This window comes from Harpia harpyja, chromosome 18, assembly GCF_026419915.1.
Source record: "Harpia harpyja isolate bHarHar1 chromosome 18, bHarHar1 primary haplotype, whole genome shotgun sequence".
In the NCBI taxonomy this organism is placed as follows: Eukaryota; Metazoa; Chordata; class Aves; order Accipitriformes; family Accipitridae; genus Harpia; species Harpia harpyja.
Window position 1 is genome coordinate 1,981,655 of NC_068957.1, and position 27,279 is coordinate 2,008,933.

Below are 27,279 nucleotides of genomic sequence, written 5' to 3' on the forward strand. Positions count from 1 at the left end.
TAAACAGTATTTTAAGCAACACCTTATGGGGTCTGAGTGGCTTTCTTGCTGGGATCCGTAAGGACTGCTTGACCGATGCATTACACTAATATCACCCATTATGTAACAATTAAAAACTGTAAATTCTCAGGCTTGATACAAGGTCATCCTCCTGAAGTAAATTTCTCAGCAAATTAAGGGTTTAGATTGCAGTGAACACCTGGGGAAACTCTGCTGCCCTTGGGTTTGCGAGACATCATGAATATTCATTGCAGAGCCAGCAGCAGGCGAATAGTAATTACATCAGTTCTTCAGGATCAAGCCTGGGAATCCTCGAGAGACCACGTTATGCTTTGAAATTAAAATACATGGAAAAAAAAAATAAACCGGGTATTATTAGTTCTGTTAAGTGCCTGTAGTAAGTATTACCGTGGTCAAACGTGTCTCCAACCGCCTTTCACGAGTGAGTAATGCTATTAGCCTGCTACCCATTGAGGGCAATGCTGATGCCAGGACTGATGGCCTTACACCTTGAGGAATAAAAGTAGGGTTTTTTCCTGAAATATCCCCCGAGAGCTTCGTACCCGCCCGTGCCGGGAGGGCAGGGCAGGGGACCTGGAGATACCCGGGAGGCGGCGGGGCCACAGCAGGACAGAGGGGCCTCTCTGGGCCCCTCGGGCCGAGGACTGCGGAGGACGGCGAGGCTCCCCACCCTTCTCCACGACCGGCCCAAGGGGCTCCGGGCCACCGCGAGCAGCCACGTCAGGAGCGCGGCGGCCCGGCAGACCCCGATCTCCGCTCGCCCGGGGACGCCGTGCCCTCACCCAAAATGGCGGCTGCGGCGCCTCTCCCGCAGAACTCTCGCGAGGTTTGCGGCGGGGCCGGGCGCTGCCCCGTGCAAATGGCGGCGAGGAGGCCGGGCCGCGCGGGCGGGCTGAGGTGAGGCCGGGGGAGGCGGGCGGTGCTGCCATGGAGCACATCACCACCCCGAAGGTAAGAGGCCGTGCCGCCCCGGGAGCCAGCCGCCGTCCCGTCGGGGTCTTCCCGCGGCGCCGGGGGGCGGCTAGGCCGGGCCGGGGCCCGGGGCTCCGCTCGCCGCCCTGCGCCGGGCCCTCCCCGCGGGACACCTGAGGTGAAGCCCCTGCGGGGATGGCGGGCCTCGGCTGGGGCTGTTGTCAGGGCCGTGCGTTTTCAGCGATTTTTCTTTTAAGTCGTGATTAATTTGGGTAAGCGAGCTATTTTTGCTTTCTTTCAAGGCATACGTAGCCTTGAACGTCCCTCGCGCTTCTCAAACGGGTCGCGGATAAGCCTGGAAGGCTTAAAGCTACTTGATGTGGTGTTTAGGTATTTCTTACTGTATCGCCTTGTTGGAAAGGAAATTTTTAGAAAGGGTACTGATCAAAAAGTGTTTTGGGTGCGATTCGTGTAAACATGTATATCAAAAGTGTGGAGGCCCCCTCCGGCCGAATAAGTGACTCAAAATGTGCTTTTTCAGTTGAATAAAGTGAAACAGGAGCTCTGGGAATGCTGTGCTCGTGACAGCTAAAAAAAAAAAAAGTATTTACTTCAGGCAGCTGTCAGTCCAGCAGTTGGGGTTTTTTTGTTTGTTTCGTTGGTTGTTTTTTAAATATACCATGAAGGTTGCTGTGTTTTGTTTTGTTTTATTCTCTAGAATATTAGTTTGGGGATGCTCCTTACCCATATTGCCTAAGGTGCTTTGCTGGACCTGCTTGTCTCTAGTGGCCTGAAAAAGGGCAATATTAGTTATAATAATTATATGTGCTGAAAAACATGACAGTAGGAAGACACAGAGCCGAGACCTCTGCTCTTCAAGTTTCTTCGCTGACATTTTCCATGATGTTTCTCAGACCAATGACCCTGTACAGAAGCTTACATATTCAATACCCAGAACTAATTTATCTTACACTGTTAAACTGTTTGTTTTCACTGTCCTTCCAATTTCCCCCCCTCATTATTTTTGTTTAATGTCGAAAGAAAAATTTTGTCTATGTTCATTAAGAAGCAAGTATGCCAGGAGAAAATCAATCAAATAACATAAAATACTTTAAAATTAATATTTTAATATGTCTGTGCTGATGGTTTTTAAAACTGTTTTTATTAATTAGCTTAGTGTGATTTATGAAATGCGCTTACATGCATAGGAAGTGTGTTACAAGAAGTAGCTACTAATACTTTTTTATACTGACTGAGCAGCTGGAAGTCAGACTGGAGAGGGCTGTTTCTTTCACAGCAACATTTTGATTATACTGAACATGGACAGTCTTTTCTTTCTCAGTGTTTTGTCCTATTATTTCTGCAACCTTGCACAGTAATAAACTGTGATCATCTTGGCTACAAATCTAGTAATCCTGTTATTCACAGTGGTGCTAAACCTTGGCTGTTTGCTTAACCTTTTTGGCTTTAATTGCCGGAGAAATAATTTGAATTTATAGTGTGAAGCTGAGTTAGTGTGGCAGGGAAGACTAATTCTTACATTTTTCTGTCTTACTTCCTGAGCTGTATATTAGAAGTTCAATGATTGCAGTTCGACAAGTGCGTAGTTATTTCCTCAATCAAAGTTAAATTCATTTTTTCATACTCTTTTTATATTGCAGGTTGAAAATGTGAAATTACTAGATCGTTATACAAATAGGAAGGCAGCAAATGGGACGTTATACCTGACAGCTACCCACCTTATCTATGTAGATGCTTCTGCTGAAGTCAGAAAAGAAACATGGGTATGTTGTGATACCTGGAGTCTGTTTAAATACAAGTATAAAAATTACTTTATATCTCGTATCTAAAATGAACAGGTTTGTGAGTTCCAAAGTTGTAGTGGTCTTTTATAGTATTTTCTTACCAAATGCTTAACAGAAACATCTGTTTTGGAAGGAAATGAACATAATGGTAATGTGACTTGATCGAGGTCGCTCACTGAATTAGTGTTAGTTCCAGGAACATAAAAAACTTGTCTAGTTTCCCATCTCAAACTCAATATACCAAGCCACCACAACTGATTTTACAGCTTTTAGAACTACAAAATTAGCACTGAAATTAGCCTTTTTTATTAATTCTAAAGTAAAATGGGAATGACAAAATATATCGCATATGGGGGTGGAGCGAAAGCAAAGTGAACCAGGTTTATTTCCTGTTTTTCAGATTCTGCATCACCATATTGCAACTGTAGAAAAAATGCCTCTGACCACGGCTGGATATCCACTCCTTATTCACTGCAAGAACTTCCATGTGGCTCACTTTGTTATTGGGCAGGAACGTGACTGTCATGAAGTGTATACCTCATTGCTTAAACTTTCACAACCAGGTATTTAGGACGGGAGTCTGTTTTGCAAATCATTGAAATGCTTTAGGCTGGAAGGCTCGTCTTAGCAATAGAGAAAGCTTTGCCTGCCAGACTGTTGCTTTTGCAGTGTCAGTGCAGGAGGGGGAGGATGTGAAATCAGAATCAGTTTCTGCCACCAGAGACGATCTGTGTGGGTTGGCTCAGTAAGTAGAGTGCTACCCTGTGGACCAGGGCATTTGCTTCAAAACTAAACACAGGTCTTCTGTGGCAGTGGGAATGAGGTGGTCTCCCACGAGGAACTTCTGAAGACCCATGCAAAGTTCATTTGCCTGACTGAGGCTGTATGCAGCATCTCAGGCTTTTTTCTTGTAGCACTCATGCTGAATGTCATATCCCATACCTGGCCATTGTCAGTTAGTCATTTCTGTGACTTAGCTGTTGTCCGTGTGTAGTTCTACCCTTTCCAGTTGATCCAGATGTTCACAGAATTCTGGAATCCCACAAATAAAGCTTTTGGGATCTTTCATTTGTTTCCCAGTAGCATGTTTAGGCTACTCTTCAGTGTTTGTCTTCTTTCAGTTGTCAAACCCTGTGCTTCACCCTGGCTGCCCTGACTTGGAGTCACTCTTAAGAGTGTAAGCAAAACATCCTCAAAAGCCTGTGGTCTCTTCTGGCTTCAGCTTTTTAGTCCATCATGGATGAATTCTCAGGCTACTTGTTCTTCTTGCAGAACAGCATTCCACCGAGTTTCCTTACCTGGCTTCTGTCTATGGCAGCTTCTGTTTTTTGGGGTGCTCCATCAGTGAACCAGTATTTGGAGTTCAGTGTTATTACAAGGATGCCATTTGTAATTGCATTTTCTAATTACGTCACTAGTCTGAGGGAAGGGAATTGATAGCACCAGTCTGCTTCGTGCTGGCCATCACATAGGACTTGAACAGAAATACTGTAGTAGAAATGGTTTTTGCTGAGTGTGGGGTTTTTTTTTTGATTGATAGTAAGGCTTGTGGCTATTCCCAGCATCTCCTTTGTGCTCTGAGCTTTGGAGTTTTCTTAGTTTTGAAGTTCTAATTCTAATGCTGCATCTGGCAAGTTTCTGGTGGTATGTTTAAAAGCTGTCACTGTTCTTTCAGTTTTGAAAATTAGAGACTTATGTAGGGTCTTGAAGCGTGGGAGCTGTCACTGCAGGGGATTACATCAGTTTCTTTTGTCTTGTGGTTATTTGTGTAATATGCTGCAGCTCTTTCTTTTGTTCTATTTATGGATTTTAACAGTTCTCTTTTGTTGTTTTAAAATTTCTGTATGTATGCTTCCTTCATGTTTTTTTTGGCAGAGCATATAATTACTTATGATTTGCACATGTATGATTGACAGCTGTGGGTTACCTGTCTGGTAACCTGGCTACTTTATCAGACTCTGACAGGTTTCACTCTGTCTCTGGAGCGCTTGCTGCCTTGGGAATCAGCTGAATGAGTTATTGGTTGGATTTGCATTTTATGAAGAGAGGGAAGGAAATTGGGATGGTAGAGATGGAGGGAGGAAGAAATTACCATTTGTCAGACACAGCCTGAAGCTTTTGTTGGGCTGACAGTAATATTCAAGACATCTATCAAGTTTTCCGTGTGGCTCAGAACTCACTGTTGAACGATGAACTTCCAGGTGTGCAAGAGCTGTTTTATGAACTCTTCACAGAAAATATATCTTTTAATACATGTTTTCATTTATGGATTAATTCTTATGATGTAAATCTTGTCTAACATGCCTATTGCAGTGAATTCAGTAGGAAATAATTTGTTTGGGAAAAAATTACTACTTTGAAGTTTTAATTAATTCTAACAAAACGTTTTAGTGTGCCTCCCTGCATGTGGGAACTGAGTACTGGAAATTGCTGAGGGTTTTGATACGAATTGTTGGCACTTGGTGCTACGCTGAATGAAAACTGTAAATGTGAGGTTGAGAAATTTTAAGTATCTATACTCTTCTATGTAGTACTCAATTATTATTTTTTTTTTTTTTAAGGAGTGAGAGTCAGTCTATAAATTTGCTTAGAGTAGTAAAGTACACAAAGTGATAAAAGAAAACTTCATGCTTCTGACCTTTGAGGAGGCAGAAGCATAGGGAAGATAGCTGTTATTAAAATATAACCAACTGTGCAGTACAGTGGCATAGCCCTTTGGCTTCTTTAGTAAATGATTTCTAACTCTCCTGATCTTTCTTGACTGAATAATTTTTTTCAGTTCTTGAATTGGTTGTGGTACACCTGCAACTAGCTGGCTTGCACAGTGTGCTTGTCCAAAAGATGGCCTTTAGGAAGAAATGTTGACCTCTCTGTATGTCTTTGTATCTCTAACTAGTTAATTTTTTCTTCCTTCTTCCCAGCGAAACCTGAAGAACTTTACGCTTTCTCTTATAATCCTAAAATGTCTAAAGAGAACCGGGAGACTGGATGGAAACTGATTGATTTAAAAGTGGATTACCAGCGTATGGGAATTCCAAATGACTATTGGGAAATAACGGATGTTAATAAAGACTATGAGGTAATTCTTGCCCAAAGTAGCCATTTAATGCAGTATCTCTTCTTTGTTATTAATGTCATACAGCAGTCCTTCTACTGCTGCATAAGTGATGCCTCTGGGGAGGAATGAGCTCAGTTGGTTTTAATCGAAGCAGCATCGTCTTGATGTGACGTTGCAGGTAATGATGCTAAGGAAGAACAGAACAGAGCTGTGGAGTCACCTTGGTTTGCTTTGATCCCCTTGGCAAAGTACCAGATACTTGTTTTTCTAGAGAAATGTCAAACCATCTGTTATGAAAAACCTGAAGTACCCTTAGCTGCTTTTGGTATTTCCAAACCCTGTCCCACCAGGCTGGTGACAGATGTGTGGAAGAGAAATAAACGGCAGTGATTTGGCTTGGTGGGGAATGAGGCAGAGTAGACAAAGGACTAGGTAAGGAAGGAAAAAACAGTAATGGAAAACAGACTTCTTTTTTCTTGCTCGGTTGCATCTTCTGCTAAATAATCGTTCTCAATCATTTCAGTCCTAACTGGCTGCTGCTGCTGTTTTCTTCTTTCTCCCCTGTAAGGCCAGGTTGGATCTAAACAACATTAAATGAAAGCATTTTTCAGCAAGCTTACTCAAACTCCTGCTTCATATTATTTCCCTTTTTATTTCTTCTGATGCTGTGTACAGTCAGACCTTTCTGTCTAAAAGACAAAGCAACAACAACTTTCAGGGCTGGCACCTTCCTTGTGGGAGAAAGAGCCAGACGTTTGCATTTCGGAAAGAGGCTCTGCCAAGAACGAGCGCCATGAGATGTTGCGTCTCTGGGCAAGCACAGATCCCCAGTGCTGTTGTGCCTGTGAATAGCAACTCCAAGGAAGATACCAATATATTGTCTTGAGTCCCTTCCCCCCTGCTCTCCGCTCCCTTCCCCCACTAGTTTTCTTTACTGTTACACTTTGCATGGGAGAAATATAAGTCTGTGCTGTCAGAAGTGACTGGTAATTTTAAATGACTGTTATCTTTGTATGCCTGAGTTGAGATGCAATGTGAGAGGTGCTTTTTCCATTAGCTGATTAGGGCATTTGAATGTGGGCATCTAAAATCATTAATCACTTTGCACCTTTACTTGCTAGTATGTAACTCCTCAAGTGCCAGTGCTTTATAATTTCCTCAGGGTTTCCAGCTTCTGTTTTAACATTGTCAAGCCTAAAGTAAAGCCAGACTTGGAGAATAGCTTATCTGTGAAGTATGTGCTGAAAAGACTGTACATTTTTGAGGGAAAAAAATAAAGCTGGTCTCTGAGGATGCTACCTGATTGCTGGAATCTCATTTCAAGTTGAATAAGATTGAGGGGACTTTTTAAATATAGTTGTTCTTAATTCCTCTTTTTGTGGCAAAGCAGGAACTTTCATAAAATTTATGGATTTAAAGAACTTCCTTTTAATATGTATTGTGTACTGTGCAGTCTGGTTTTTTAGGTTCAGTTGCAAAATTGATTGTTTTATTTTTGGACCTATTCCTGTGTTACTTTTGTAAATACATCTTAACGGCTCGATACGCTCTGGCAAACAATCTATTCCTGTTGTTTATAAATGCTAGATCATAAGCTAAAGATGATTTTTTTCATGAATTTTTAATTGGTAAGTAGTAATGTCTGGATTTTTTTTCTCTTTTCTCACTTAGATTTGCAACACATATCCTCCAGAAATAGTGGTGCCTAGAGCTGCTAATAAGGCAGTGGTGATTGGAAGCTCAAGGTTCAGAAGCAGAGGGCGGATTCCGGTGCTTTCGTACTTGTATAAGGAAAACAATGTTAGTTGTTTGTTGTCTGCTGTCTTTGTGGGGAGTAAGGGTTCTACTTCTTGTCCAGTCCCCTTTTAGTGAAGGGAAAGAATGAGATGTAACTATTAGAGTATATTAACTTCATGTTTGAGAACTGTGTTTCTCTTAATGGCTTTAATATTAGTTTGTTCTGAGTCACAGAATAAGCTAGTTAAAGACAAACACTTCGGATGCATCCAGAGCTGTGCCAAAAGCACAAATTTTCCAAGCTTCCTGTCTGGAAATTTTGCTTTCAGCAATGCCTTGTTATGTGGGGTTTTTAATCTACTGTTTAGCTATATTGAATCATGTTTTAACATGATGCATGTTAACTCAGCTAGATTTTCTTAGTATTGAAGAGGAGGAACCACCCTGAAATAAATCCCCACTAGCTCAGAATAAGTGAAGGTTTCAGTTTTTTTTTTCCACTGAAGACCAGAATGTAAATTTTTAACTTTGCTGTCTCAGCAGTGTTTTAGATGCAGATGTTAGGAAAATGCTGTCACAGTCAAATTGTTGTTTTCCTGAGGAAGCATGCCTTGACCTGAGCAACTGTATGGAGTTGTGCTGGCAGCTATTGAAATTTCCCTAAAGCATACTCAGTGCAGTTGTGAGCATGGAACAGTAACAACTGATAAGCAAAGTTGTGGAAAAGAATGGTTTGGACAATAGAAACGAAGTAGAAAACATGAGAAATGCTAATATCTGGGATACCGATCATCAGGCAGAGCATAGTGGGTTTGAGAACATAGCAATGAAGCTTGCAGCAGGGCTCCTTAGCCTTTCTACTTTCTTAAGATTCCCAGACTTCTAGCTTTGAGAGATACTCCCATAGTATTTCTGTATGTCCATTTCAGTAGCAGTTTTTCAGGGAAACAATAGGACACTTAAAACCAACAAATTAGTGGGTTTGGGGGCAGTGCAGTAGAGATGATCTGAACACAGAAAAATATGAGCTGTTGTGTGTTGCAGGCTGCCATATGTCGTTGTAGCCAGCCTCTCTCCGGGTTCAGTGCACGCTGTCTGGAGGATGAACAAATGCTGCAGGCGATCAGAGAAGCCAACCCTGGGAGCCCCTTCATGTATGTTGTAGACACAAGGCCAAAGGTATCTTCCTGGGGTTTGTGGCTACTTTTAAAGCTTGCGTCTGAATTAGTAATGCTGTTTCGAGTTCACTCTTTCACAACTCTGCTAATGCTTTCTTATGCTGCATTAGGTTAAATTGTGTCATTCCTGAATCAGGAATTCAGTATCAGGCTCCTGGTTCAGTGTCTTAATGTGATGAATACTTTTGCATAATAGAACTGCAATGTTAAGAGCTGTTAAGAATCCTTGCACTCCTGGAGTATTCTGGGTTGAGGTTTGTGTTAAGGATGACCTGAAGCAACTGGCAGTCTTGAAGCTGGCTGAGACAGTGAAGCATTTTCCTGCAGAGAGCTAGGTCCTTAATATGTTGAGTTGGAGAGAAGCCTTAGGATTCAGTTCCATGAGCCTGAAGTGCTTTTATCAGCAGACCTAGGAAGAAGTGTGGCTGTATGGAGTCTGATAACAATTGAGAAAAGCAATTACTCCCATTTTTTTGCTTTCGTAAAAATAACACTAATGTTCTCATGATGTGCAGCTTGGAGTCTAGTACAATTCAGCTCTTCTGGTCCGTAGCTGCTATCTGGGGCTAGAACTTCATTGCTGAGGTGTTTATGTAAGAGGATAATGGAGAAACATTCGGAAATTGAAATCTCTAATGACTGTCATCCTGAGGAATTGAATTTAGAAACCAATTCAAATGATTGTCTTGGAAGCATGTTGATTGGGAGTGTTGGTATACGTAAATTAGAATACAAGGATTTTCATAGTATGCAATTATTTAAATACAAAGATTTAAAAGTGCTCTGATTATTTTAAAATTGAGCTTTCTGAGAACCTGCTTCACTGTTCAGATATTGCAGTTATTTTATAGACACTACAGATTTAGTTAAACTATGGCAAGAGCAAGAAGGAAAAAAGTCTTTTTGGGAAAACAAGGAATGTTTCACCTGTTGTTCCAAGATGGAAATGTCATACTACAAAAAGACAAAATACTAGAGATAACGTATTCTGTAATTATATGTATGCTTGTAGCAATCGCTGCATGTTCTTTTGGTACAGACAGCTTCCAGTATTATACATGTTCCACTAAATCTATCATTGTTGGCAGTTTTGTTCTAAAGTATTTGGTGAAAAAGGGAGAATTTATAATTGGTCACATTTCTGCTTCTAAAACAACATGTCTTTCTCTGAATGGTAGAACTGAAGCACTAGGCTTATTTAGTTGTTCTAAAGGTGTGTATATACAGTATCTGACTCCTCCTTCTCTCCTCTCTATGGAGGCAAATCACTCCTCTTTCCAAATTAATATGCGGGGGGTTGAGGTGCTCTTTTTTGGTCACCGCTAAAGATTTCCTGGTAGCTCTTGAACTGTTTTGGGTAACTGTTAGAGCAGCTGGCTTCTTTTCTACTTCTTTTCTGCAGTTCCAGTTGGTTGCTGTGTTCTTTCTGCTCAACTTTAATATTTCTATGTTTCCCTCAGGTGGCTTTATTTCATCTGTGCATGTATGTCTGTGAAAAGCTTTGGAATTCTCTTACTATTTCTATACCACCATGTATGTATGTTACTCGTAAAAATGGCTTTCCTAGTTTTACTTTCGTGTGCTTCTGTCTGAATCTTTTTATGTAGCTTCACAGTTAAGGCAGACTCAATGTCTCTTTACCTGTTTTGATGACAGCAGTATTCTGAAATTGGGCATGGTTTTGATACTGCCTACCCTAAGAAATTCTATCCAGGGTCTTAATGAGTCTCTGCATATGACTAATGGACTGGAGACACTGGCATAATTTTAGTGAAGCAGCTGGAAGTAATGTCTGGGAGGTGGGGAAGTACGTCGGAGTAACAACTTTGTTCAGTGTGTTTTCTGGGAGATTTTATAAAAAAGAAGGACTTGCAAAACAGACTCATTTATTTCTGCATATTGTTGTAATTTTCTCTCTTTTTCTATCCTATTCGTGTTCTCTTGAATTTGACAGTTAAATGCCATGGCCAACCGAGCTGCTGGGAAGGGTTATGAGAATGAAGATAACTATGATAACATTCGCTTTAAATTTATTGGTATAGAAAACATCCACGTGATGCGGAACAGCTTGCAGAAACTCCTGGAAGGTAGGTACTGTCCATGCAAGTGGCTGGTCTTCATTACCCTTGGCTACTTTTGGACAGAATGTTTTGAGAATATGTAAATACTATGTGCACAAGTGCATGTGGACTTGTATATTGTGATGGAAGCAGATAATCAAAGTCAATATCTTCCTTTCTTTGCTGTATTGAAGTGGCTGAAAGTGTTAATGTTGTTAAAATGCTTTCCTGCTAGACATTTTCTTTATTATTGTGCTTAGTTTTATAGTGGTTCAAAAATAGCAACTAATACTAACAACATTCCTTAATTGTGCTAGTTACTTAGAATGTGAATTTCTTAAATGTGCCAAATTAAAAGAAAAAGGCTAGAGAAATATTACATTTTACTGTTAAGATAGTCTTATGGTTACTTTGTGAGCTATTGAAAGAAAACTGACGTAGGTTGTTGAGGAAATACTTTTCTGGGGTTTACTATGTTTATTTTGGAGTATTTCAGTGTTAAACAGTATTTCTGGTTTGAAATAAAATGTTGCCATGATCTTCCAAAGATCTGTAATCTCATACATACATAGTTCTTATTTTTCATTTATTTCCGATTTCTTTAACAGAACTTGGTTTTAATACATTAAAATGTATTAAATTAATGTTTTAACACATTAAAATATATTAAAATGCAGAATAGCTCAGGTAATTAAGTTACTCTGTGAGATTGTGATCTTTGGGTAAAAATGCGAAGCAGGGCAGAAGAAATACCTGAGCCACTGGAGAACAAGAGGTGAATCAGGCCCATATTTTCACTAATGTAATTTTGGAGAAGTTCCATTAAAGGTAAAGGTGTGGCTTGGATCAAACCAGCATACTGTGCTAGCTGGTTTCCAGTGCTATTACCATCTTTGTGCTGACAAAGACTGCGGAACTGGGCAGAGTAGATGCTGCAAATCATTCTGCTTGGTCCCTGTGTTTAGTTTTCTAAAATGTAATACAAGTGCTGTCATTCAAAATACAAGTTTAATATTTTAGTAACCAGCGTAATGGTCATGTTGCTTCAAAATAGTTCCATAATTGATGCTACCAAGTGCCTGGCCAGGTAGCACTGCAGGATCCGTGGTGACCTTGGAGAAAAATGAGGCTATTCACACAACCAAGAGATTGGCCTGATCACAAGTATAAGTCCTCAATTGCCTGTTCCTGGCAGATTTATTTTGTGGTGGAAGAAGAGGCAGAATAAATACTTGTTTACGCCCATATTCTTCTTCAACAGTGATAAAATCTCTCTAGCTGGTGCTTACGGACTATTGAACTGTATTACTATAAGTATTTTCTATGCTGGGTTTCAATATAGTAATCTGAGTTGCCTTCAAGGTTAGACATGTTATTTCTCCTGCTAAATTGGAGCTCTCCTTTCTTTGTGATGGTGACTGCACGTTAGTTGTTAGATGTGTGTGCAATGGTGATTTATAGTGAAGTAACAGATCAGTAAACACTTTCTATGTTGGAAAAAACTCAGCTGAAAAAATAATGATTTACCGTTTAAAAAAAGAGGAGGAAGATATTTTCAGATCCTCAAGTTCTCTTATAGCTAAAAATCACTGGCTTGTGTATTTAAGTATGCAACCAGTAGTTTCTGTGTCCTTTAGACAGGATGTCGCTGCTGACACTTAAAAAGTGTGGAAACATTAGCTTTTAGGATCTACCAAGCTCTGTTGCTGTGAAGAGATAATGAGGAGGTGGGAAAAAGGAAGAGATGTTGTTAACAGAGTGTCAGCTAATTCCTTTGTTTGTGTTCTTAGTGTGTGAAATGAAGTCCCCCTCAATGAGCGATTTCCTCACTGGGCTGGAGAACTCAGGTTGGTTACGGCACATTAAGGCTGTGATGGATGCAGGTGTCTTTCTTGCCAAGGTAAAACTGTACTCCAGCCTGCAGGTGAATTAAAAAATACATACTTGTCTGTTAGGGACTGCTCCAAGGCTGTGAAGTTGTCTCTGGACAGAAGGTGGGAAAACACTGCTATTCAGATTGGCGTCAGCTCTCAAAAACAAGCCTGCAGTTGGAGAACATCAAGGGGGTTACCCAGCGGGCTGTCTCCTAGACACTTCCCGTGACTAAATGAAAGGCTGTAGGCGTTGGGACATTGTCCTGTTCACTGTATTGTAACAAGCAGTTATCTGGGCTTTATTAGAACTCATGTGAAACAAATAAAATCACAAAATGTGAATAAATGACCTTTATAAACGTCTCTAACGCATATTTAGTAGTGCAAACAACTTTTAACCTTATGCTAGTTAGTTATTGAACTGCTCTGCTTTAAATGAGGGAGTGTTTAGACCGGTTTATTTTCTCCTGTTTCTGTGTGATGCGGGGACTGCTAATTTTGATTATTCAATGCAGTCTTCATTTCTCCAGAGCTTGTGGCTTTGCAGGTCAGGCAGAAGGAGAAAAGTCACTAAGGCACATGGCTCTTCAGTAATAGTAAAGGGTGTGCAGGCAACACGTGGCAAGAGTAGTGACCTTCTGTAAATGTTGTCTTTTCTCTCTTAAAATTTTCCCATGTAGCAGGCAAGAAGCTAGTTTGTGTTTCTCTTCTGCCACCGGTACAAGGGGAAGAAGGCGGTCCATATGGGAGGAAGCTGGGATGAGCTCTTCTAATTTTTCTTGGGAAGTTCCTAGTCCCCATGTGTCCAATTATTCTTTACTCATCCACCAAATTTTTCCTGAGAGGAGGGGACTGAGAATTCTTGGCCTTTCAGAAGACTGAGCATTTTGAGATCAGAGGGTCTTTGTTTCTTGATAGTCGGTGTTGCTGACAAGGCATGCTACAACAGTTTATTCTAGTTGGGGTTTCCTATGGGTTGATGGCTCTGTGACTAGAAATGGTGCATTTCCATGGTCCAGATGAGAAATGACAAATTTTCTTCTTGGGTTTTAGGCCAGTCAGGTAAATGCAGAAAAAGGGATAGCATTTAATTACAGTAACCAACCTAGAAAGCTGCTAAACTGTTCTGTCTGGTCTTTCCTTCACAGGCTGTGAAAGATGAAAAAGCTAGTGTGTTAGTCCACTGCTCTGATGGGTGGGATCGCACAGCGCAGGTCTGCTCCCTGGCTAGCCTCCTCTTAGATCCATTTTATAGGACTTTTAAAGGCTTCATGGTAAGAAGACGAATGTTGGAATTTCAAAAATAAAAAGTGCTTCCTGTATTTGAAATGTAAACAGGCCCTAATTAAATGTTTTGGGCCATTTCCTGGAACAAACAGTAGGTGACCTATATAAAAGCAGCTTTGATTCTATAAACAAGCTTTAATTGCTGTGAACAGCATGGGCACAAAACGGCAGTGGTTGATTTACAATTCCCAAATCTTTGTTTCCTTGAATGTCCACATGAGAGCCACTAATGAGACATTTCAGCAAGAGATGAGTGAGCAAAGGATGCAACTCTGGCAGCAATCCACAAAAAAAGCGGTGAAGAAGCTTGTCATTTAAGACTGTTACAGTGAATGGTCTCTTCTCTGCTAGGATTTAAAATTGGGTGAACTCATTCTTGTGCATAGGGCAGCATATAACCTCTATATCACGTAAAATCTGTGCATCATTAAAGAACATTTTTAAAGCCGTTACACATGAATTTGGCCATTTGCTTCTACTCAGGCTTTTTCTTATTTGAAGCCATCACTGCATAAATATAGTGCAATCTGTGATGGTTTTTTTCCGTTCATCTCTTTTTATTAAGTACCTGAAAGACAGACTGCTGCTCTTTGTCAGAAGAGTTCCTTAAAAGAAACCCTGAAATCAGAATAATGCAAATTTTGCCTCCTCCAGTGTTTTGCACTGCTAGGACTGTTTCCTTGCATTCTGTGCTAATTTTTTTATTATTTATTTTGCTTCTGGATTATACTGCAATCTTTTAACAGTTAAAATTACATCAGAGTGTGAAACATCTGCCTAGGCTTTGGCTGTGCTCTGGACAATTCTGTATGAACTAAGAAACGTGATTTTGATTAGGAACAGGAGCAGTAACTCCAACAGACAAATGCTTATCTGTCCTCCGAGCAAATGGTTTATATGCACAAATCCTATGACAGTGGTTATTCCTGAATGAATGCAACAAAAGTGTAGAGAATGGAAAAATTTGAAAAGCAATATAACTTAAGTTTTCAAAGAACTCTGTTGTGAATTTCTGCCCTCCTTTTGTTGTTTAAGTCTCTGGATGATGATATCAGGAATTGATCTTTAACTATGATCCAGCAAGGCAAATAATAATGGATTCAGCATCAGTCATTTGGTTCCTTATGAGCCATGTGTTTAAGGAAAATACTGCTTCCTTATTTTCTTACATACTGCACAGGCATTCTCTTTAAAAGAGAAATAGCCATATAGTTTTCCTGATTTCATCCTGAGCTCCTCAGTACACAACTGTACTTCTTATATTCCTATTTGTGTGTTAAACATTTGTTGAATTCCACTTGCTGATTTATTTTGCTGAATATCACGATACTCTTTTCTGAATTAAATAGTACATAGTGTAATATTAAGCTGTTAATTCTTTTAGATCAGCATGTTTATATATTATGATTTTAACAACATAGAAACTCTCTCAAGGTAGTACTGGGCTTGCTTAAATAACTTCTGATTCTAACAGTGACATTGTACTCTAAATCACTGTTACTATTTTCATTGGCTTCTATGGATACACTCATAACACTAGGGTCAGCAGGTAGCATTGATTGTAAGCTTTTTAGAGTTTAACATCAAAGGCTTCATTTTGCTTTTTCTAAACAAAGTAATGGTCTTTTTTTAATCTCTGTTTTGAAACTGAAGGTTCTAATAGAAAAGGAGTGGATTGCAATGGGCCACAAATTCTCACACAGGTAAGAAGAGCATGTTATCTTGGGTGCAGTGACTGGGTGAAGACTTGGCTATGAAACTAATATAGTGTTTTCAGGTTCGTGTACTCCCATGAAAAATTTAAATGAAAATACAGGACAGAGGAGAGAAGATTTGGAAAACACTGGAGTGGGTGACATAAAGCCAGTATCTGCTAGAGTTGTTATTTCACCAGTGCTTTTTTTATTACTTTACGAAATCATGCGGTCTTGAACAAATTGTATTATGAGTGTTTTCCTACATGTAAAATCACATTTGTATTTTATGAGGAGTGCTGATGTTCTGGCAAGACACGTTAATTCTTCTGCAATCATCTCCTGGAAGAAAATATCAGCTAATGTTTTTCAGGACTTTTACCAAGTTGAAAGCATGAACTTGAGCCCAATATAGTGCTAAAAACCAATTTGACCTGCATTCTCTAGGCACATTAAAAATGCTATCATTCCTGTAATTGCTAGCCTGCATCTAGTAGGGATATTACCTTGAATTATGTCTTGTTATATTTACCATACAGAAATTAAACTGAGATGGTCCAAAAGAATATGAGGAGGGAAGGGACCAGTCTGTTCAGTGGTATTAACTTGCTAAAAATTGAAGCTTTGTTCTTGATGTGAAACTGATTTCTGTATTTAATAATAAAACAAATCTGTTTCCTTAAAGTATATCTGGGGGAAAATAAGCAATATGCACATCCTTATACTGGTATATAAGAAGCAGCAGTCAAAGATAAACTGGTCATTATTGGCCAAGTAAATGTTCTGTGGTCATTGCTTCTGCTTCTTTAAGGACTCTTTTTACCTTTCTTGCTTTAAGACCAAAAAAACCCCAGAAACCAAAACCTCCTTCTGTTACAAAGGATTGTTCCAAATATGAGAACTTGGCAATGGATACAAAAAGTACTTGAGACATGAATTTCAGCATCGACTGAGAATATGAACTTTTATTCCAGTAGACAAAATCATTCCTCTCATAGTGGTGGCTGGTGCCTTACAGTTCTGAGGGAAATCAGTCCTTCATGCTGCTGCTTAGGGTATTGCAGTTGGAATCACAGAACCAGGAACTGGGATTTGATCAGCTAGATTTCTGTCATAAGAAATCTTACTTCATTTCTCCACTTAAGTTTGGGGATGCTTTGTTCCTTTCTGTGGATTTCCAGGTTATATCCCTTCCTAGAAAAGGAGAATTCTTCCCCAAGCTTTTTCTCTTAGGAAAGAACAGTCATTACAGTACAATAGAGTGTTGGCTGCTTTCCAAAAATGCTATAATTCCTTTTCTGGTTGTTTTTTCTTTTGTGATGGGTTGTAATGAACACCAATAGATCCCTGGCTAGATTTTTATAGAACTAGTAGGGTTATTCTGAACTTCATCTAAAGCTGTAAAAATATTTTTTAATTGTTGTTTGGGGATTTTCTTTGTTTGAGTTTGGTGGGTGTTTTTTTTCTGTCTGAGTAACTGCCTACCAGAATTTCACTCTTGATGTCCATGTGGAGCAAAGTCAGGTTGTTCTGTTGCTGCCTGTTGTGGCTATTCCTGCACCATGAAATATTCTCATATCCATAGAAGATTGTAGAGGATGCTTTTCCCCCCCACGCTGTTTCTTATTGTTCCTGGCAGACAGACAGAATCCCACCAATGTCAACTTTTCTCCCCCAATTAAGAGCTAGAATTAGCTTCTTATATTTGAGCAATAGATGTTTTTTTGGAGAATATTGGGTTTTTTTCCCTTGTGCTAACGTTATAGCATAGGCTCAGGAACTCCTATTTCACAAATATTTCTTGTGATGCTTGCAACTGTTATGTAGTCTCTTCCATTGTTAATTTTACTTTAGAGAAAGGGACATTGCACAATTCTTGTCACTCCTACCAGGCACCCTTGGAGAACAAGTAATGCTGAGGGTGGCACACCTTAACATACAGTTGCTGTAAGGTAAACCATGTGGGGTTTTTCTCTGACTCTGCAGAATAATTTCTTATTCTAGTAGTGAAGAAAACTTCCCAGTTGTTTAATGGTGAGGGGATTCTTTTTTTGTAGGGTGACACAGGATTTAACCTTGTTTTGCTTGCATCTTTCTAGGTGTGGCCATTTGGATGGTGACCCCAAAGAAGTATCCCCTGTCTTCACTCAGTTCGTTGAATGTGTCTGGCAGCTCATGCAGCAGTTCCCGTGCACATTTGAGTTCAGTGAGCGTTTTCTTCTTGAAATCCATGACCATGTCTACTCCTGCCAGTTTGGCAACTTCCTTGGGATCTGTCATAAGGAGCGTGAGGATCTGAAGTGAGTTGGCAGTTTATAGAGCCAACAGTCTAGAAGTCCTTTTAAATGTCAGAAAAAGGGCAGGTAGTGTTTGTGTGTTTTTAATGTAATTGTAGATTGGTTAAGGTTAACACTGTCTTGACAGATGCTTCTGTTCTACAGTGTGAAAAAAAATTAAAGATTACTGATATTCCCGAAGACAGATGTTTCCATTTGGACCACAGTAATAACTTGCAGATACCCCATTTGGATTAGATAGTGTCCATTTTAAATTATTATATATTCCTCAGTGATGTATGTTGTGTTTATGAAATTAATCAGATACTGTGTAAAAAGTAATTCATAGCTCCCTTAATCTAATTCTACTCAGAACAGCTAGTGTTATTAATCTACTTGATTCTTTTTTTAGTGATTAGATGTTCTTTGTAATTGACAGAATCTTTGAGAAGACCCATTCTCTGTGGCCTTTCCTCTTACAGAAGAAGCAAGAATTGAGAAATCCTTTGTACAGAGGATTTACAGCATACAAAGAGCTTCAACCAAACACACTACCTTTCAGTTTCCAGTAAGTTGCTTATTTAAGAAGGGGGGCATTTCTTTCATTGTAATGTAGGTTGGTAATTAAGGTTTAATAAAACAAATTTTCACTGATTAGCATGGTTTGTTTTACCTTTCCCCTCCATTCCTCATCCATAAACTGAGAGTAGTAGTGCACAGGTAATTGCTAAATAAGTGCAGGTACTGTAATTTAAAATAATATTTTTTTCTTTGGTGTTGAGAAAGAGGGTGGGGAAAGGCAAGGAAAAGAACTTCACATGTGTAGATAGACCCCCACACACACTCTGCTTGCTTTGTCAAATTTACATGATAGGGTGGGCAATTGTTAAAGAAAGTTCCTCCTTTTCTCCTTTTTAATATATATTAAGGAAGTCTTTCAAACAGGAATTTCAGTGCCCAGTCACACCTAGGCTTATACAGTCAAGGTGGTTTTCACAAGAGGGATTTCTTGTTGCCATGTCTGTTCGCTTGCCCAGGGTGTTACAGCTGAAGTGGTTAGTTTTGCTTTGTTTCTGGCTCACTCCTGTTCTCTGCTGAGAGAGAGAGGGATGCAAATGTGTTTTTAAGTGCTCTGTGTGGTTACTGGCAGGCAAAGGGTTTTAATAAAAGTAGGGAGGTGGGACAAACTGAGGACTTGAAGATGAACTGCCCAAGCCTCTGGTGAGCCTGCTATAGAAAAAAGTGTGTTTTCCTCTTATGCTAATACCTACTGCCAGTGCCTGTGAATCATAAGGCAGAAGTACTTAAATTCTCAGAAATTTTTTTTTAACCTTATGAAAATTTGTCCATTAAAATCAATTACTAGTCTCAATTTGGTGAAAATTTTTTTCTTAAACGGCATCTAGTTTGTTGGCCAGTAGTGTGCAGTTGGCCACCTAATTCTCTTTTCTTGCCCTGTTCTTGAGGTTTTGGTGTGGGATGTATAATCGCTTTGACAAAGGAATGCATCCAAAACAGCGTGTATTGGATCATCTGCTAAGCTGCATGAGCCAAAAGATGAAACTGGAGGACAATGCATCTGAACTGGAAAATGTGAGTCCTGAATCTTAATAATATTTAAAATCACATGATGGTTTTGGCAAATATAACTGGGATTGAACATTGGCACTGAATAATTGTTTCAGCATGCTGGGCGGAGCTGGGCAAAATGACGGGTTAAATGATGTTGCTGTAATAAATAGGTTTGATTACCCAAAATTCTCATCCACTAGGTAAAAGCTGTGTTTGGTCAAGTTCTGTTGCCAGCTCATGATGTTCTAATTCTCTAAACGAAGCAGGTGTTAAAAGAACATCTGGGTTTCAACTCCACTTCCAGCAAACTTCAAGGGAGAGGGAGAGAAGAAAAGAATGGGCCTGCTTTCCCCCCCCCCATAAATAACATGAATATATAAAAATATTCTTGGTTTTGGCTCGTCCCCACATTTTGCTTTCCCGCCTTCTCATTTGCAAGCCCCATTGGAAAAACTGACGATCAACCAGGTATTAAAACAGTTGAGTTACTTAAGTGGGTTTTCATGTAATGGCCAAAATGTAGCTGGATCGTGTAGGCTGAATTATCCTCTAAAAGTGGCTACCTCGGATTTGAAGTGCTTTGCTAAAACAAGACTGGGAATCTGGCACATTTACTATTAGTGTTCTGTGGTATTGGAGGGCAGAGATCTTCTGTCCAGAATAACCAGTTTCTCTCCTTCAACCCAGAATAATAAAGTAAACAGCAACATACTTCATAGTTTGGTCAGTTCTGATCAGATTCCCCAGAGTGCTATATTTATCTATGTGAAGATGTAGATATCTATCTCAGCAGTGCAAGACAAGGAAAAAAAAAAAGTAGTCTTGTTAGCTTTTGAAATGCTGTAGGTTTGTGTTTCCATATGTATTGGGGCTGGCTGAGATGGAGTTTATTTTCCCCATAGCCCTTATAGGGCTGTGCTGTGTAATGGTAGCTAGAAAGGTGTTGATCACACAGCAGTGTTTTGGCTACTACTGAGCAGTACTCACAGCATCAAGGCTGTCTCTCCAACATTCCCTCCCCTCACCCCCAAACGCCAGTAGGCTGGGGTGGGCAGGGTCTTTGAAAGGGGACGCAGCCAGGAGAGCTGACAAACTGTCCAAAGGGATATTCCATACCATATGACATCGGCTCAGCAATAAAAGCTAAGAGGAAGGTGGGGGAGGCATTTGTTATTATGTTGTTTGTCTTCCGGAGCAACCACTACATGTACTGAAGCCCTACATCCCAGGAAGTGGCTGGATATCACCTGCTGATGGGAAGTAGAGAATAAATCTTTTGTTTTCCTTTGCTTCCATGCATGGCCTTTGCTTGTGCTGTATTAAACTGCCTTTACCTTGACCCATGAGGGGTTTTTTCCATCTTATTTTCTGCCCGCTGCCCCATCTTGCTGAGGAGGGGAGCGATAGAGCGGCTTGGTGGGCACCTGGCATCCAGGGTCAATCCACCACTGTCCTGTACAGCTGCCTGAAAGGAGAAGTGTGGCTTTTCTTTATGCTCAAGGCTCTACTTGCAATATCCTTTCTATGCATATTTAAAAACAAACAAACAAACAAAACCCCAAAACCCAAGCCACAAACAAACCAAAAAAACCCCTAAAAATACAGTAGCGGGAGAGTCCTCTAAAAATACACCAGGAAGAAGACCTATCAGTGTCCTTTGTTAGGTTAATGTGAATGCTGAAAACTTTAGTTTTATTAATTAAACAATGATGTTTGTATCAAACATGTAAGGGTCTATGCCTATGTACTTTAATGCTGGATTATAGAGCTGAAAAAGAGGCACTAGCACAGGCCTATTATGTTGACAGTTGTTTTTTGTGTATCTCTGACATCTGGGAATAATAGCTTTCATTATTTTTTTTTAATGTCTTTTTATTTGTGTAGAAACTTCCTTTCCTTGACGGTCCTTTGCCCAGTGAAGCTTGCTCCTTCTCTAAAGTAGGACGTGCTGCTTCAAAAACACCAATGCTCAACACTCCTCAGGATTATGAAGGGGAACCACCTCCTGTGTTGAGCAATGGTGCCTCAGCAGGGGATATAGATGTTGTGTCAGATGTGGACCAAAAGCACAAAGAGAACCTGTCTCCTCACCAGGACCTCCATGATCTTAATGACACCGTTAACATGTTAAACGCCGAAGCTAAGGATGGAAAGCCTCAGCACCATTGATCAGCTCTGAGAACTGTGTTCAGTGAAGCAGGCGCTTGTGGTGGTGAGGCATAAGGGAGCTGTGCCTCCGTGAGGGTGTAGACCACCTAACCATTTACAGCTAAGTGTGAGTACGTATGTTTGCAGGGAGCTGTGCTCGCTGTAGAGAAGATGGTCCCTGTTTGGTTTGGTTCGCATCGTTTTGCAGTTCAAATGATGAAGATGTGTACAGAGCTGCCCAGAAGGCTACCTTGAGTTAGTGTAAACCTTATTTTTCAGTGAAAACACAATGTGTGTTTAAGGTTTATGACTGCCTGCTAGGACTGGTATTTCAAGCTGAAAGAAATCTTGGCCAATTAACATGGGGCTTAGGAGTTGTGCAGTGTTTATAACTGGAGTAGGAAAGACGCAATCCATTTGTTCTCAGTGGTGGTGCAAGGTCATCTTAAAATGATTAAAAAATTCAGTTCATCTTAAAATGATAAAAAAAAAAACCCAACCCCAAACTTTTCTTAGCTGTGAATGAAGCTCTGCATGGACCCTCACCTTGTGGCAGAACTGATTCATTTTTTGTTTCCTATGCATATTTGTTAAACAAAACCAAACCCCCCTGTGCCTTTTTATGGAGACCGTTTTAATGTCTAGCCACACAACGTACTATTTTTATTATTGTAGTGTAGAGTGTAGTATTTGGTCGTCTTTGTAGTCAGTATTTTTAAACAAGGTTTTTTATCTGCTGCCGGCTTCTCCAGGATCTTTGCTGATCCCCTGAGTTTAGTAGCTTCTTTCTAAGCCGACCTTTCAAAGAATAAGCTTTTATGGACCTCATTTCCTGATTGTCAGAGTGCAGCAAGCCACAAAGACAGCCTGTAACACGTGAGTTTTTGACAGAGGGAAGATTAGAAATGAGAAAAGATAGGAAAAAAATTATATGGTATTTTTCTCTTTTGTTTTGTTTTATGATCTTGGTTAAATTGAAGCAAGAGAGTAACTCTTTGTTCTAAGCTGGAATTGATGTGCTTTCCTCACATCCATCGATGAGGCAATAATTACAGATTAGGTGTGTTCTGTTATTGAAATGGGGCCTAAAATGATTACTTCACATCACACGCTGAGTGATTATAGTGAATGTTATCTTGGATGTTAAAATTACATGAAGCGTAGAGATGTTTTGTCTGTACTGTCAAGATGGGGTGAGATAAACAATATCTCTCATGGCAATGAACTTTCTAATTTTGTGAAGCTGGTGACAAAACGTAAATTGGGATGTGACCCCTTATTGGAACAAGAAGTGGACATCTTTGCTCGTGGCTGTGGCTCCAGCTTGGACTCACTCCAGTGCTTGTTAACACTACTTGGTTTCTTTAAACTGCAGTAATTTCAGCTGGAGATACTAGTTCAAAGTTGCAGGTTTACAACAGAGATGTATATTCCATTTATACAGAAGTCTTGTGAAGAAACAAGGGCTTGTCTCCCCAGGGAAATGGATGGCCCAGGAAAGCTGTTCTACAGTACTTGTTCCAGACAAGCTTCTATAGATGTGCTTAATTGCACAGAGAGTCTCTTTGTGCAGCTTAATTTAAGATGCTTTTCTGCTTTCTTTTGGATCCCGTTGTTTAAATTAATGCAGCCATTAGGTCTTTAAATCAGTTTTTCTCTTTTATAAAAACTTGAAACAAACTGAACATATTTTCTAAGTTAGTCCTCCCAATTTACAATAAAAAGTAGGAACATTCCATTATAGCATCATAAAATGCAGTAGCCATTGTTCATATGCTTATAACGTATGGTGGAATGACTAGGTTAGTTTCAGTGTTCAAGATAAAGTAGAAAATGAAAAAAAAAAAAAACCAAACTCCCCTGAGTGTCTCACTTTGGGTAAGAAAATATATATTTTATTAAGCATATCAAAAGACCCAAGGAGAAAGAGCAATACCTGAGAACACAGAGTTTCTTCAGTGCCTAGAATGGCAAGAGAAACTTTTTTAAGTGTTGCAGGTATTTCAGTCTTAAAGCAAGTAATATAGTTGTTTTCAAGGTAGGAGTGAGAAAACTACAATGTGTGACTGATTTAAAAACTTAAGCATATAAAATACTGAAGCAGATAGGCTTAAGCAGAAGATGGTCAAAATTTGTTGTGTGGGTACATATAAAAAATACTGCATCATCCAACAGCTACATATTTTATTTTGAAGGATGCACATTTCTGAATGCATCTTTTTTTAATCTCAAGTATCTGCTGTTGAGTCTCTTTGCTCCTAACAAGAGATCTGCTAAACTCCTAACATTAAGTTAGTCTACCAGCCTTTTAGCTTTGCTGTATCCACGTACTCCTCAAGCAAAGAGATTGCACCCTGAGTCTTAATCTGGCTGCTCTAGATACCCAGGGTCTGGAATCTGCTGTAGGTTTCCACTGGAGGGTGTTTGGGAGATTATTTCCCTTTGCCTCTTTGTAGTGTAAAAGCTCAATTTCACACGTGCACTTTGCAGTTTGGAGCCCGTTTCATATGGACTGATAGGTCAACCTTGTCTTTTCTTTGGAGGTGGTAGAAGAGTGTAGTGGATAGTATGCATGGCTTCTTAAATAGATAACTCCAAAATGGTAAATGAGACCAAGACCGGCACTTTTTAGGACCAGTTATTGTAGATGTCATTGTTTCTTTTAATGTGTTCTCTAGTGAAAATTAGAGATACAGAACTGTAGACAATTTTGACTGACTACTTGAGGGATTTAGGCATGCCATTGGTTAATCATTGAATAAAAACATTTTGCAGAAGGTTTCTATAAATGTTTACACATTGCCTTGTCTTCTGAATTACCATAGATTACCTTGAAAAAAGTATAATAATCTTTGCTTATCCCTAAAACGTGACGCTGACATCTCTACAAATCCTTCTTGACTACAATATTACTACAGGTGCATATAACCATGAAAAGATTACTTCACACACTGAAAGTTTTAGTAAGCTTTTAGTAATCTTGCTGCTTTTGACTTCGGTAACAAAACAATGGATGACTTTATACTTTGAAATGCAAAACCTAGCCAAAAAAAAAAGTAATGGTCTGTCTTTTTAAACCTCTTGGATTTGATATATACAAACCTGGTCAAAGTCTACAACGTACTAAAAATCATTCATGCTGGTGCTGTAAATGTACAGAGCTGGAAAAGATTCCAGGGTTTCCGGGCTTTCCATGAGATTATTTGTTTGAAAACTGATTAGCTAGAAGCTTTGTAGTTTTGATGGTAACTCTTGGGTGTTTCAAGACCAAAAATGAAAAGCTGTTCAAAGCACTGCAGTGTGTCCTCAGGTCTCTGATCAGCTAGGATTGGCTTCCCAGAGCCTTGCAGAAAGCCTGTGTTCACTCGTTGCGGAGTGTCCTGCTGACAGTGGTGAGCGACTTGATTATATGTTCCCTAAAAGTGTTGAAGGAAATCTAAAAGCTGTTACGTTGGAATCTTCTTATGTAAGCACTGTGTAGGTGAAAAGTTACTATAACTTATTTATTCCTAGTGAAGCATCCATGCATCGTGAAGTCACGAATGCTGGGTTTTTTTGTTTGGAGCTGTTAAGTGAGCAATGCAACTTGCTGCTTTCCGTTTGGACTCCTCTGACTGGGAGAACTGGGTTGGAGGAGGGATCCTATTTGCTGCAGATGGGCTCTGTTTGTGTAAAACTTTCTTTTCTGGAGTACCTCTTGCTTTACCAAGATACTCCATGGTATTGTGGTTTCATGCCTGTACATAGTGTCTCTCTTGCTACAAATAGGTATAGCATTGCGATGCGCAAGTGCCTGTAATATTCTGCGTTAAAGCTACTACTTTGAAGTAGAAGAGGGACTCGCGTAGCTTTATTTCTTGGTTGCAAAGTCTTAATGTGAACTTCACAATGCTGGATTCTTAAATTGTATTTCGTTTTGCAGTTGTCGCCTGTGGTAGAGAAAATCCAATTGGTGCTGTTTGCTTTACAGAAAAAAAGGGAATAATTGGTTTGCCCACAGATGTTGTAGTTCTCAATTGGCCCTCTTTCATGGGAGAGAAAAAGCAGTTTGTTAAAGCCTATAGGCATAACATACCTCTAGCTGCATGTTCTGTTCCTGCTCTTAGTAAATGCCTTTCAATTAAGTGTTAAGGAGTAAAATGCACCTGCTGTGTTCACTGGTACATAAAGCTACCCTGGATAGGATGGGGAAGGAGGCTTGCTTGTAGGTAGCTGGTAAGCTTCAGTTTGCTTCAGTAAGCTTCTGAAGTCCTGGTGAGAGAGATTTGCTGGGAGCTGAATGTGCGCAGAGCTTCACAGGATCTCTGCCTCGAGTTAGACCTTGTTGGGTTACAGGTGGAAATCTCCATGTGGGTAAAGTGCCCCATGTCTGCTGCTTCCATCACGTTTGGAGATGGTGAGCCATAATAGGTCTCAGAAAGCACCCTTGCATCTAACAAAGCTGTAGCACCTGCAAGGAAAGCATTTAAAAGACCTCTTGTGCCAGATGCTGCTTCGGTTCACTTTCTGGCAAAACTGGTCTTTGGGTAGCTTCAGTGCCTGACGGTTGCTCCCCCAAAGGGACCAGTTCTTGGCACTGCTTAGTAATGAATATTCGCGAGTGACCAGGAGAATTCAAAATGTCTGCTGTTTTGCTCTTCTCCCCTTCCCCACCACTCTGCGTTGAGTGCTGCGGTCATTTTTGTACGGACCTAACACAGCTATTCCTTGTTTACATACTGTCCTTCTGGCACATATAGGCACTTCGTGTGCCTCAGAGCGGAGTGGGGGGAAGAATCTGTTCTGAATGTAGTAGTTTTGTTTTAATTAATACACAGCACTTAATTAGATGAGGAATGTCTCGAACCAGGTGATGTTAAAGTCCATGTTTTCGTAAGCATCTTTAGCACTAGGAGCAGCCAGGTCGGTGCCAATTGCAGTCGGTGTAATTTGTTAGGGCAAGTATTTTAACGTACAGCGCTGCGTCCTTTTGGCATCTCTGAACTACAAAAGCAATGCAGAAAGAGGGTAGGTTAGAACGGCTGACCTATATCTCTTCTCATATCATTTATCTATGTATATGCGTCTGTATTTATGTAGCAGCATACTACTGGAATAACTTGTAGCACTGGATCTAGTCATATGTAACTGAGCACACATGTACTTTTCCTATCGTCCACAAACTGATCTTTGTAGGAACGTACCTAAAATTGTGTGTAGTACTCAGCTGAAAATTGTAAATGTTTTTGCTCTTTCTGTAAGTCAGTCGCTATTTTTGTCGGTGTAACTGTTGAGGGACAGTTGTATAAAATTGTGGATGATGAAATCCCATATTCTTGAATGTGCTGCGATGGCTGTATACATGTAAGTCATTTTAGTTAATGCACTGCTTAAAAATTGTACCATGTTTAGAGGAGCACTGTGTCTTTTTTTCTCTAAATATATTTGTTCCATGAAGTTTCACTTGTATTACAGTTTATTTTTATTCCCTACAAAAATAAATACCTTGCCTTTTTAAAGTAAATGACTAGACTGTTTATTGGTTAATTAAACTCAAAGCAGAACTTCACACTTTGAAATGTGAAATCAATTAAAGACTCTTAAGTAGTGAGCTTATCTTAAAGTGAGTGTGATTCCACTTTCCCTTCTTTTATAGAATAGAAACTAGGTGACCTCAT

At 39.9% G+C, this 27,279-nt stretch overlaps 1 protein-coding gene across 4 annotated transcripts; it reads left to right on the forward strand.

The window, feature by feature from the left end:
* The first annotated feature begins 859 nt into the window (after positions 1 to 859).
* Positions 860 to 27,125, forward strand: MTMR8 (myotubularin related protein 8). Of its 4 annotated transcripts, none has more exons than XM_052813169.1 (15): positions 860 to 972; positions 2,595 to 2,717; positions 3,139 to 3,301; positions 5,660 to 5,817; positions 7,468 to 7,596; positions 8,578 to 8,687; positions 10,172 to 10,244; positions 10,666 to 10,798; positions 12,562 to 12,671; positions 13,794 to 13,919; positions 15,586 to 15,635; positions 17,726 to 17,926; positions 18,342 to 18,470; positions 19,369 to 19,495; positions 21,359 to 27,125. In XM_052813169.1, the coding sequence occupies exons 1-15, from the start codon at positions 949 to 951 to the stop codon at positions 21,641 to 21,643; spliced, it is 1,941 nt and encodes a 646-aa protein (XP_052669129.1). In that variant the 5' UTR covers positions 860 to 948; the 3' UTR covers positions 21,644 to 27,125. The 4 variants fall into 4 exon arrangements, with proteins under 4 accessions (XP_052669129.1, XP_052669131.1, XP_052669132.1 ...); XM_052813172.1 differs by lacking the exon at positions 860 to 972 and adding an exon at positions 1,087 to 1,205; XM_052813171.1 differs by lacking the exon at positions 10,172 to 10,244 and having other exon boundaries at positions 8,578 to 8,712.
* The last annotated feature ends 154 nt before the right edge of the window (positions 27,126 to 27,279 follow it).

Coding starts and splice junctions, on each gene's coding strand:
- MTMR8 (XM_052813169.1), top strand. CDS start 949: ATGGAGCACATCACCACCCCGAAG. Junction 8,688..10,171: donor AACCCTGGGAGCCCCTTCAT/GTATGTTGTAGA, acceptor TGTTTCCCTCAG/GTGGCTTTATTTCATCTGTG. Junction 17,927..18,341: donor AAGGAGCGTGAGGATCTGAA/GTGAGTTGGCAG, acceptor TGTAATTGACAG/AATCTTTGAGAAGACCCATT.